The sequence below is a fragment of the Calcarisporiella thermophila genome (assembly GCF_041956535.1).
Source record: "Calcarisporiella thermophila strain CBS 279.70 unplaced genomic scaffold VTP21scaffold_9, whole genome shotgun sequence".
Lineage (NCBI taxonomy): Eukaryota > Fungi > Calcarisporiellomycota > Calcarisporiellomycetes > Calcarisporiellales > Calcarisporiellaceae > Calcarisporiella > Calcarisporiella thermophila.
In genome coordinates, this window is record NW_027192199.1 from 465,665 (window position 1) to 477,516 (window position 11,852).

General features: G+C 37.1%; 5 protein-coding genes and 1 non-coding gene across 6 annotated transcripts; 3 read left to right on the forward strand and 3 right to left on the reverse strand.

Annotated features, from left to right (window-relative positions):
- Positions 1–34: 34 nt before the first annotated feature.
- On the forward strand, positions 35–1,106 carry VTP21DRAFT_11553 (uncharacterized protein; the record flags this gene model as incomplete). Its single annotated transcript, XM_069391010.1, has 6 exons — positions 35–79; positions 147–205; positions 269–557; positions 623–693; positions 771–915; positions 981–1,106. 6 exons carry the CDS (start codon positions 35–37, stop codon positions 1,104–1,106), a joined length of 735 nt encoding a protein of 244 aa, XP_069252184.1.
- A 3,109-nt stretch (positions 1,107–4,215) lies between these two features.
- VTP21DRAFT_t119 lies at positions 4,216–4,297 on the forward strand. Its single transcript has one exon. It is a non-coding gene; the product is annotated as a tRNA-Ser (tRNA).
- A 236-nt stretch (positions 4,298–4,533) lies between these two features.
- VTP21DRAFT_11554 (uncharacterized protein) lies at positions 4,534–5,819 on the reverse strand (the record flags this gene model as incomplete). Its single annotated transcript, XM_069391011.1, has 8 exons — positions 4,534–4,551; positions 4,623–4,676; positions 4,739–4,842; positions 4,896–4,947; positions 5,002–5,106; positions 5,167–5,248; positions 5,320–5,556; positions 5,620–5,819. The coding sequence occupies 8 exons, from the start codon at positions 5,817–5,819 to the stop codon at positions 4,534–4,536; spliced, it is 852 nt and encodes a 283-aa protein (XP_069252185.1).
- Positions 5,820–5,971: 152 nt separating this feature from the next.
- On the forward strand, positions 5,972–7,780 carry VTP21DRAFT_11555 (uncharacterized protein; the record flags this gene model as incomplete). Its single annotated transcript, XM_069391012.1, has 8 exons — positions 5,972–6,112; positions 6,180–6,406; positions 6,465–6,599; positions 6,655–6,769; positions 6,831–6,963; positions 7,024–7,293; positions 7,353–7,539; positions 7,600–7,780. The coding sequence occupies 8 exons, from the start codon at positions 5,972–5,974 to the stop codon at positions 7,778–7,780; spliced, it is 1,389 nt and encodes a 462-aa protein (XP_069252186.1).
- A 156-nt stretch (positions 7,781–7,936) lies between these two features.
- Positions 7,937–10,187, reverse strand: VTP21DRAFT_11556 (uncharacterized protein; the record flags this gene model as incomplete). The annotated part of the gene is made up of 9 exons (XM_069391013.1): positions 7,937–8,041; positions 8,105–8,222; positions 8,277–8,373; positions 8,446–8,542; positions 8,606–8,722; positions 8,791–8,835; positions 8,903–9,447; positions 9,503–9,797; positions 9,879–10,187. 9 exons carry the CDS (start codon positions 10,185–10,187, stop codon positions 7,937–7,939), a joined length of 1,728 nt encoding a protein of 575 aa, XP_069252187.1.
- Positions 10,188–10,893: 706 nt separating this feature from the next.
- Positions 10,894–11,837, reverse strand: VTP21DRAFT_11557 (uncharacterized protein; the record flags this gene model as incomplete). The annotated part of the gene is made up of 5 exons (XM_069391014.1): positions 10,894–11,200; positions 11,257–11,386; positions 11,443–11,563; positions 11,629–11,693; positions 11,750–11,837. 5 exons carry the CDS (start codon positions 11,835–11,837, stop codon positions 10,894–10,896), a joined length of 711 nt encoding a protein of 236 aa, XP_069252188.1.
- Positions 11,838–11,852: the final 15 nt, after the last annotated feature.

Below are 11,852 nucleotides of genomic sequence, written 5' to 3' on the forward strand. Positions count from 1 at the left end.
AGTAGCCCTCTTTTGGATCGTAAAAACTGCCAGGATGGAGACAGATAAGACAGAAAGCGAGCAAGTCAAGCTCCCGCAGGTACAATATTAGGAGGGTATTTGTATGTGTTCATTTTATTTAAATTTCGTTTCCTTCTTCTTTAAAGAAACGCTACTTCCGTCAACGAGCCCATGCCAACCCATTCTCTGATCACTACCTTGAATAGTAAGTACTTCTTTTTATCATTATATTTGCAATTTCTAAACAATCAGTTTTGTATCTTGAAAGTCCACCAAATCCAAAAACAATGGATTGGTCCAAACACTATCCTGCACTTCCCGATAAGAAAGTTGAATTCGCAGATATTGGTTGTGGATATGGGGGTCTCCTTGTCTCGTTGGCACCTCTGTTTCCCGAAACACTTATGCTTGGAATGGAAATTCGTGTACAGGTAGAACAATACGTATGGGAACGAATTCAAGCTCTAAGAAAACAGCAACCAGGCTCGTATGAGAACGTTTCAGTAATGAGAATGAATGCAATGAAATTTTTACCCAATTTTTTCGAAAAGGGACAGGTAACCTCCATTCTCTTGATATTATTATGCATGATACTTCAAAACAAATGACATTCTTAATATAGCTTTCGAAAGTATTTTTCCTTTTCCCCGACCCACACTTCAAAAAGAGAAAGCATAAAGCTCGTATCATTAGGTAAATTAGAACGCGCTTAGAAATACTCTGGATCATATTCAAGGCGTTAATTAACTTTGATTCTTCTTTTAATTAAGCCCAACTCTGCTTGCTGAGTATGCCTACGTAATGAGAGTAGGTGGAATTCTCTACACAATTACCGATGTCAAAGACCTCCATGAATGGATGGTAAAACATCTAGACGGACACCCTTTATTCGAGCGTTTAACTGATGAGGAGTGTGTAAGTTAATGAATAGTATTTCACAAGGTTGCTCAAAAAAATTTATATATATATTTGTTGCATAGGAAAATGACCCCGTTGTTCCCTATGTGCGGACATCAACAGAAGAAGGAAAGAAGGTTGAGCGGAATAAAGGGGACAAATTCTTGGCTTGTTATCGGAGGATTGCCGATCCCGCTGGGGAGGACTAGAGTTGTCGAACTATTCTTATGTAATCCAGAGATTGATTGGTATTTTGTAAAATTGAATAGGAATAAAGGAACTTTAGTATGGATGCGTGGATATAGATACATGGTGTATATTGCAAAATAACATAAGCTTGAGCGGAGTACTCAAAACAGTTAAATGACTTTTCAACGTTAGAGTTGTTTAATTTTATACCCATTCAATGGGATTTAATATCATAGTTATTGTAGGCACTAGCTTTTTCATTCAAACTTTTAAAACAAAACATGTACTTCGGCCTAGAAGGCGTGTTGTTTCTCATTCCATTTTCAGTGCAAGCAACTATCCTAGTTATAAGCTAATTCTGGGTAAGGATACAACCAACCTTTCATTAAATGTCACCTTAGCTTACTACCTTCTATATCGTACATTTTCCCGATACCACTCTTTTAATTTATAATATTTTCGACAATACCCTTAGTTCTCAGTATGAAGGGTAGTCGATTTTTTTTCTAATGGACTTAGACGATGAGGTAGAATGCTTGTACGCTCTTAATAGCCCTTATACTTGGATACAGAAACAGCACATCTAATATGTGAGGCTATAAATCGGGTGTAATGGGAAGAGAGATTGCCGGTAGTGAAAAGTATCAACAGCAAAGTAAAGGAGCTGAGTGAATGAATAGTTAATTACCTGGCAGTGTTTCCTAGTCTTTATACTCTGAGTCTTTTCGAACGCTGTAGTATTTTAAGCGTAAATTACAACCCCACATTATTTCACAGTAAATTTATCTAATCAGAATTTTCCCATTAAATTTGCCTTTGGATATAATCTTTCCGAGATTAACTAATGAAAATGCAAAAAATGAAAGCTCCCTAAACATGTTTCTCAATTGTTACAATAACATGTGAAAAACCAAACACTGTTGCGAAAAAATATAGAGACTCAGAGTTTCAATTAATCTTATGAATAATGTAAAAATATGCTTCCCTCGGAGCATACTCAATACTGAGCGCACATTTAATTCTAGTAACACCTTTAAACCATGCTCTGCTTGGTTAGCCATATTCGTTACCTGTGAATTTGAGCTCCGCTGTCAAATTAACTATATTGGTTGCATACAACACAAGAGGCGAGATGAGATCAAGTTACGATTGCACGTGTAATTAATGTGTATGGATAAATTTGTCGTTAGAGGTTTCGAGCTCAAAAATATTTATTTTTCCACTAAAGTCTCGATTGAGACCCATTGACATAGGACACATATTTTAAAATCTCTCAAAGTAATGTTTTCCAAACTACTAGCAATTGCATTTCAAGCATGTCTTTTGTTGTACACGTTCAAAGAACCTGCTAAGAATAATCTGAGAGATCGTGTTAAATCTGAAGGGTTCCTCGGCTTCTTCTTCGTGAATATTCTACCTTACGCTGGCGTAATTTTTGTACTAGGAAATGTAAGTTGGTTTATTGTGGCAATGGAACAAGAAAGAAAGATGTCTCCATTCATGAGGAACACGAGTAATTCGAATTTATCTCAATGGACTGGAAATGACGTTGCAAGTTTTCTACTCTGTACTCTCGGTGCTGGGCTGCGCATTTGGTCGCTCCTTACCCTCAAGGATTTCCACTCATTTAGCCTGCGGATACGTCAGGGCCATAAGCTAATTCGCACTGGACCATACAAATATGTGCGGCATCCTTCTTATACAGGTTTAATCGCAAGCATATTGGGATTTTCTGTGTTTGTGTTCTATCGGCGGTTATTTTCTTGCTGCATTCCTACCTGGATTGTCCCAATTGCAAACAATCCTTTTGTATGGTTAGCTGGCTTCCTGTTTTCATTGATTTTTTTGAAGGCACGTGTAGTCAAAGAGGAAATAATGCTTGCGGAAAGCTTCCCTGATGATTGGAAGCAGTTCAGCGCTAGTCGAAAGAGGTTTATACCGTATATTATTTAGTGACCCGAATGGGCAATATCTAATTATAATAATTTAAGTGGATTAGTTAACTAGTGTGTTTATTTAGAATCGTTAGTTTCTTAAGTTGTTGTATTTTTTATTACAGTGTTATATCTTTGAATAAAAATTATATATTATTTATATTTGAAATCATGCTCAGTAATGTTGGTACTCAAAAATATCTTTTTACTCTAAACAACTAGTTTTTACAGAATAGGAGTTAACAGTTCAAATAATAGAGGAGATTTTCTATTTCAAAATAACCAACAGTATTGTTCCAACTACACCAACTAAAAATGGACATAAATTTCTAGTCATTGCAACAACTTTATTTCACTAGACTCTCTTTGCACTGCTATTATCGCTTTTATCGGTAATATATTTCACGTAGCCGAATTCTCGGTACGCTTGATAACAGGCTTTTTCAAAGTCTGAGAGTAAAGACACTAAGCCAGAGTTGGATGGTGTTTGGGCAGTCGAAGTTACCAATCGCACTGCCACATTTATTTCTCCTTTAGGACGCAAATATATATCGCCACTTGAAAATTTATCCAAGGGCAACCATTACTTCAACCAGCTACAACTGCTCCTGACCTCTCAATGTATTAATCTTCTCATAACAATATCGATGCCTATTTTTAGAATGTTCTAAGATAAAAAAATTATGGCTCAGGGGGGGTTTTTTTTGATCAAAAGTGAGTCTTTATTGTTTAATAAAACTCTAAAATACAATCGTTACATTATTAAAAGTAATAAAATGAGAGAAAAGCTAGATATTAACGCGGTATTGCAATTCGGGATAAGTTGATCATGACAAATTTTCTCCTCAAATGGGTAGATGAGAAATAAAACTCAACTAACTGTGGGTATAAGAGAACGACTTGATAGGTGATATGGAGAGAGAGATATGAAGAAAGAGAAGGTCTAGTAGTAGGGGCTACTGCTTTCACCGCGCCCATTTTACACCACCTGCTTCGGAACTGTTCAATTTGTCGCTTTTTTCGGGCTCTTGTTAGTTCGGCTCCTATAGCCTCCTCAATATCCAGCTTGGCCCGATTGATGATGGTTTCGGATGAGGCTCGAGTGTAAAATTATGGCTCAGGGGAAACTGTGACTGCTTGTTAAAATGACTGATTGAAAATCTAAAATCAAGAGTCCAATCACAGATGGAAATTGGACAGCTTGACCGAGTGGTTAAGGTGTATGACTCGAAATCATATGGGCTCTGCCCGCGCAGGTTCGAATCCTGCAGCTGTCGTTTTTGTCATATTTTAATTTAGGTAATAACTTAAATTTCTCACAGGGATAAATTATTTTTGTTTATAAATTACTGTTATCAATTATTAGTTCTTTTTTCCGCTTTCCAATGATATCTAAACCATTTACTCGCTGGCTTTTTTTAAATAATTTCTAGACTATGTTGTATGTTGAGAATATTTTTCTCTCTATAACGGATATCTTTCTCTTAAATTGCTTTATTATTTACTCTTGAGACTAAAGTCTATGTCCTTTCTATTATTGCGTAAAATCGTTGTTATTAATGGTCGTTCAAGCAAACAATATCCAGAGGTTCAAGCACTTACCGACTCTATTATACCAAGGGCTGACCGAGCAGCAAATGACATCAAATTTGAAATCTAAACAGGGCAAATCATTAGTAAATTCGCTAATAAAACTAGCATTTTATTATATCTATTACCTCATTGACCGATTTTCCAAGGATTGCCACATCTTCAAGTCGGCGGTCGAGGAAACGGAATGTCTCTTGGAAATCTGGAGAGCTATCTTGAGTCATGAATAGCTCTTTATAAAAAGGTGAGATAAGGCGGTGTGGATTTTAAGGTATATTGCTTTACCTGTAGAGCTGTACACAGCCGCTAGGGTTGCTCTCTTACTATACCAATTCATCTGTTAAGAAGAGTTAGTGTTTGAATCTGAAAATTACAAATTTAGAGGTTTTACATCAGAGCTTTTATCTCCAGCTAGATACCACATGTCATCCACAAGCTTTTGCAAGTGGGTCAAAGAAGTGGCTGCTTGTGTTGGCTGTGCCATAATAGCCAGAGCCTAAACAAACGGAAGAGATTAATATATGTATTAAGGGAAATAGATGGTTGCTGAGTATACCTCTGGCCATTTTGTAATGTAAGGTCGCATCATATTGAGTCGCACCTGGCACATAAGTCGAATTTTTTCATGTGTGCGAAGCCTTAAAAAGAGATAGAGGATAATTAAAGCTGGGTTCGTCGAGATTTAGCTGTTTTACTAATGTTTTCTTACCCTTCAAGTTTTCCCTTTGCGTCCACATTCAAACGAATCCTACAGTCTTCAAGAAAATAGTTGACAAGATCGGCAGGACCTCCGGGGAACATACCGCGTGCTACCGATGGCAAACCCATACGCTCAACTGAGGTTGCCAGAGCATTTTCCCAGCCAAATTCTGGCACCAGTGAAAGAGCTGCTCTCAAAATTTCTGAAGGTTTATCATTGGGTGGGTTGATGTTCAGTTCAGAAAAACTAAAAATGTAACAAAAGTTATACTGCATTCAATTTAGTCGACAATAGCTTTACACTTAATACTTTATCTCTTCTGTCTTTTGAGCTTTTCTCTCGCTTTCCGAATTTATGGCACCACTCTCGGTGGTAGTCTGCAATTGTCTCTGCAAAAATAGTTTTTTCGATACCATAGGAAGAGGAACAATTGATCGCTTACACGCAGCAGATGAGAGCAGGAAACATCTGCTAAGTGGTCGAGAGTGAAGTGCACGGGATACTACCATTTCTTACAGAGTTAATGAGAGAAAAAGTAATATTCGAAATGGTTTAATAATCTTGTATCTAAAAATCAGTCGACATCTGTAAATTTTCATTAACTGTGGCTTGCGAAGATTTTTTACTCTCTAATCTTTTTTGCAAAGAGAGATCTAGCCAGATGGCAATGGAGCCTATATCCGTGACTCCTCAACTCGACCACCTTAAGAAGCTGGCCAAAAGTTGTGAACAACTGAGAAATGTCGCAGAATCACTTATTAATATCAAAAGACATGCATGTGAATTGGATGATGATTCAGAGGTAAGATCTAAATTGAATTTATGGCTGGGGATTGAGGTGACATTGTTGGTTTTATTTTTTGTAACAGACTGAAGCGAGTCTCTTGGAGAAAATCAAGCCGCTTGTTCAACAGACCCACATGATTCAAATGACTCTCAAGCGTTTGAATCGCAAAACATTTGTTCACACGCGTAGTTCTAAACTAAGTAGCGCGGAAAAGAAAGAGCGTCTTGAAGACTTGTTTCTACGGCTACATAACTTACGATGTGAAAAGGCACATTACCGAACCGAGATATCGAGATATCAACAAGCAGAGTATGTGTTTATTCTAATATAATTGGCGCAGTTCTCTAAGCTGAAAGCTGCCCCTTAGATATCTTTATCATGAGGTCGCATTATTACCCGAGGAAGAATTTGCCGCAGTTGCTCCTCAAGAAATGCTTAAAGAAGAAGAATCGCACCAGAGATTTCTTAATCGTTTAAAATTTGAAATGGGAGAGAGAGAAAGGTATGTCCACACACTTTGACTAGTTGATATTTTTCACTCATATATCAATATTTAGGCTAATAGAAGAAGTAAATCGTCTCAAAGAAGCTAAAGAGACTTTGATGAAGGAAAATAAGCAGAAAAGAGCAGAGCTGAAAAACTTGGATGATCAATTAGACGATTATTTAGCTGTAAGTACGATACAAATCCATACAACAATTATACATTCTCGATGTTTAATTTTTTTTCTAGAGATCAAAACCGCTACAGGATGCTTTGAAGATCCCGATTTCTGCGACTCGAAAACAGCGGGACAATTCAATGCTACTACCTCGCCCACTATATGTTTTATACCGTCAAGCAGTTGGTTTCTCGGATGCATTTGGTAAATTAGATAAGGATATACGCTATTCACTACCCTTTAGCTAGACCATATCTCCTTTAGAAAACTCTGTTCGTGTTGAAATCACTGGCGATATCTCGGCTGCAGCATCTTATGCTGAGAATCAGAAGCGTCCCATCTCTACACCAGCTCCACAGGCACTTAACTCCTCATTTATGAGTAATCCATCTTCAGTGGTTGTGCTTGATGAAGGAGAGGGAGAAGAGACTGAGGCAGGGAAGAGACATCATGGAAAGCATTCCTCACAGACAGATAAACAAGATATATATCGACGTCACCCTCTTGAAGTCGTGATTTCAATACGAGATGGAGGTAAAGCCCTATTTTGCAAATTTGTGAATATAACAAGAATCCTAATATTATTTATTCAGACTCAAGTGAGAACAAATTCATCGCAACGCTTAAGTTTTCGTATCTTATCCAGTTGAACATTGTCGTTACTGCATTATTGGCAATGGAGGGATGGAATCCGGCGGATGAGCCGTTATGTGATCTCTTTCCAGGAGATACTGGAAAAGATTCACCAAATCCCGCAAATGCGTATTTGTTTAAAGTTGGGTGAGTTTATATTTGCCAATAATATCTGTCATTGAACCTCTCTCACAAATTTGCTTGCAGAGATCATTTCTTTAATCCAAAGGAGGCGGGTGGCTATGCTTTCAACTGGGCACAGCGGCTCTGTGGGAATGATTTTGCTCCGCAACAACAGCAGGTAGTTCACGAAGCAGTGATGGAGCGGCCATATTTTGCAAAAGTAGTGGAGATGATCAGAGCATATGTGAAGGAACAAAAGAAATAGAGTGAACAAAGAAGAGGGAACGAAAAAGAATAATTTTAAGAATTAAACTCCTTGATTTGTTAATAAAATACAGTAGAACTGTTTTTGTATATTTAATCCAGTTGAAGCAAGGAAAACTTAAATTTAAAAAAAAACCCATTTAAATATATAGCAGCACTAAAGAACCTCGTGCTTGTTGAACTGCTCAGCAAGATGTGATTTTTTGGGATGAGAGACGGATATACTCGAACGAAAGTCGTGCAAGATAATTATTTGCTCCATCTAAAACAATACCCTATTAGTTAGAATTGCTTTGAATCCAATATTTTAAAACTATTCATATACTTTTTTCTCTATTCGATCTACAAGATCTTCGAGCTCTTCGACGAGCAAAGAACTTTTCAACTTGCTTCGACTTTTCAAAGTTTGATTCGTTTTGTATTCCTGAGTATAGTTATGTAACCTTTTGAGAAAAGTGAGCAAGAGATTTTTAAGCAACGGATAATTATGAATATACATTTTAAGCCGATATAATTCTTCTTCTAGTTGCCTAATAACGCGTCCGATGCCCAGATCCTCGGACTTAGTTGAGTAGTTAGTATTTCGAGGATCGACTATAATAGATAGAGATTAAAAAAGAAGATTAATATGAAAATGTATAAAAAAATATTTATGCTAGATTATACCCGAATTTCTATTTTTCCAGCCACAATTCGGGCATCTAGCTTGTTGAATAGTCTGCCTTCTAATTTTTCGTTCAAATGCAGGAATATTGAATCGTTCCTAAACGATAAAGTTAAAAATATGAATTGTGAAAAGAAAAATATTAATCAATCTGATAAACACTTCATCAAGGGTGGGTTGTGTGAGTAACTTTTCATGAAATCGCTCCTTCTGTAATTCATCTTCAATCTCTGCTCTTCTTCGAGCACTTCGTTCTTTTGCCAGCGTATAACGAAGCTTCTAATTACAATATGTTCAGAAATTAATAAATAGGCTTGAAGTATACCATGTAAGGATATGTAACTAACTCTCAGCGTGTGCTCCTTCTTTATTTCCCTCTGAAGCTTCTTGACCTAGAGTAAGAATACAATCATATTAGCGATGCCATTGTATAAACCAAAGCAATCACTATTAATTCACCTCTATCATATTCTTCCATGATTCATTCCCAGTATCATATTGATTTGTCTCTTTCCTCAGTTTCCCCATCCTACCTTCAGTCATCGCCATTTCATTATCGATTACCTGCGAATTGAGTTGCGAGTTATTTATGCCGACTGCAGGTGATTGGTTCTGATATTCAATATAGTTTTTTCCAAAGGTTGCATGTCTAATGCCACTAGATGGTTCAGTACTCGGGTAAGGCTGATCTGGAATTCGAGAAAAGTATTTTCTCTCACTGGGTAGCCGACGATCAAGTTTTGAAAAGCCAATGGAATGGGAATCATGCAATGGCTCTTGATGTATACCCAACATAGAGCTCGCATTTAATCGTGCGTTCAACTCAACTTTGTTCAATTGTCTACTTGGAATAGTTGTTTTGTCTTTAGCTTCTTCTGTGTGGATGTGCGCATGATACCAGCGTAACTCCTGTTCAATCTCATTAATACGTTGTTGTGAAAGATGGAGTGACTCTTTCTCATACTCTAGCTCCTGCTTTTTGCGAAGAAGTTGCTGAACGAGAGCTTTGAAACTAGAGTGAATAATAGGTAACTCTAACATTTGTAAATCTGTACTTACACCCGGAGCCACCTATAATAGGTAGGTGTTCCCTGTCTGCAACAACACTCTTTTCGCTTTTCAGTGGAAGATGGTCTTGCTTTCTACTACTAGCCTCCTTATCTTCGGTATTTTGATAGGCGTCATTATTTTGAATATATTGTAGGCGTCGCGACATAGCCTCATAAAAGCTTTCACCTTTATATTTGCTATCTCCCTCATTTGAGTGAGCTACAATATCGTTACTGCAAATGCGATCAGAACTATTGTTTTGTTCCAAATCTCCGCGCCTTGCGATTGCGATTGGGAGATGCAGCTGGGATTATAGAATAGAATTGAAAAGAAAAAAAATCATTTAATTATATATCTTAAAATTCTCCAATTAACTAGCACTCACATAATTAGGTGTATTTTCAACAGATTGCCCTTGCTCCTCGAAGAACTCTCTAATGCTATTTCTTTTTTCCAATTCTTTAGTTTTCCGTTCTTGCGCTTTGGAATTCGTCCTCTCCATAATTTGCCGCATAAATCTAACTGTCCCATTTCTCCGTCCTATATTTTGCATATTCCGATCTCGGCCAAGCGTTTCAGAAAGATATACTCCACTTGGTTCTGATGCACTTCGATCTGTCACTAATTGATTTTCTACGCGATCGGGATGTGAAGTAGACGTGAAAGTTTCAGATGGAGCTCGTACTAATTCCATGGTTTTATTATTATGAGAGGGATTTGCGCTAGTTATACTGATCTGTTGATAACGTTGAGGAAGAGATGTAACGTCAGATTGAAAAGTATTATTCATTTTAAACGTTTTAAAAATGAGAGTCGAAAGTTACGCGACTATGCAGTTGATGATTAGCTGGGATTAATTTAATTTCATTGGAAATACTTTGGCATTTAATTCATACTCTGAAATCCAACTTATACTAACTACCCAAAAATCCTAATCCCGTCTTTCATAAAGCAAACCCAACTTTTAAAAATTATAGTATTATAAAAAAGCTTATCTTCCTATTTGACCTTCATTTAGTAACATTATGAGAGGATAAGTGTTCGGATATAATATGCGATAAACATCTCTAAAAAGTAACTTGTAGAAATGATGTATGATTATAGAAATTAAATAGAATAGCGGTGGGAGTAACACCGTTACCAGTAGATTGCTAATAAGCCTGAGAGCAGCTACTTTAGTTATAAAATAAAAGAGGAAGCTGAGTATCAGGATGATACCTTGGTATCAAGTTAATGTTAATTTTTATGATTTTTGTATTCAACTCGTTGAGAAAATGATATTGCAATTCTATACAAGTTAAATATAATATTTGTGAGATAAGTTAATGTACAGGCAAAACAGTGAAAATGTAACCACTGAGAATAACTACAAAAATAAACTCGCATTAATATTTAGATATTTAATAATATCCATTGTATCCATATACACGTTGAAGACCTAAAGCGTGATCCATCCGTCGCATCCTCTCCCTCCTTTCGCGCTGTATACGTAGTGCAGTATCAAGTGCAGCAATACGCTCTTGTCTAGTTTTGGGAGTGCTATTAGCAGTTGCAGGTTTCAAAGGAGCCATCGCCTCGGTCCGTTCATCTGCATCCAAATAACGTATATTCGCGCGACATCGTTTCTCTAGGCGTGGCGACGAAGCATCGCTTCCATTTTCGGCCCCGTCGATAAATCGTGAAGTATCGGGGCGAGATTCTAAATATCTGAGGAGAAGGCTTTTAAGAAAATGGTAATCAGCAAGTGAATGTAAAAACTATACCTTTGGAATCCGCGTGTTTCCAATTTCTTTATAATTGACGTAAGTGATCTCCAGGGGAGTAGCCATTCCGCCAGTCGTTTTACAGCGATTTCATAAGAGTCAGTGTTCTCATTCGGCTTCACTCTTTCCCCTAATAACAACAATGAAGGACCCTTTTATTAAATATACATATAAGATATTTCGTACTTAAATGATAGAATTTGGCAAGAGCTCTCAACTCTTCCTCATCCCACGGCTCATTTTCCGGCTTAGTATTGTGATTGTATTTTCTGACAGAAAGAAGCATTAATGGCTCTCTGATGCTAGACTACAAAAAATGAAACCAATTAGTGAAAAAAGAATGAATCATTTTAGAAGAATGAAATAATTTACACCATCGCTATCTAATTTGCGGGATCCACTCTGAACAATGTGCCATTGTCCCGGACCTGCAGCTTCTATAAGAAATAATGTAGAACACTGAATGTTGATACTAATAGTGATCCCTACTCACCCAGACTGCTAGATACCGGCATTAAATCTTGCGATTTAAAGTCCAGCAAAATTCCGAGGCCATCGCCATCATCTTCAGCTGTCGCCATTTTTTTATAATAAAA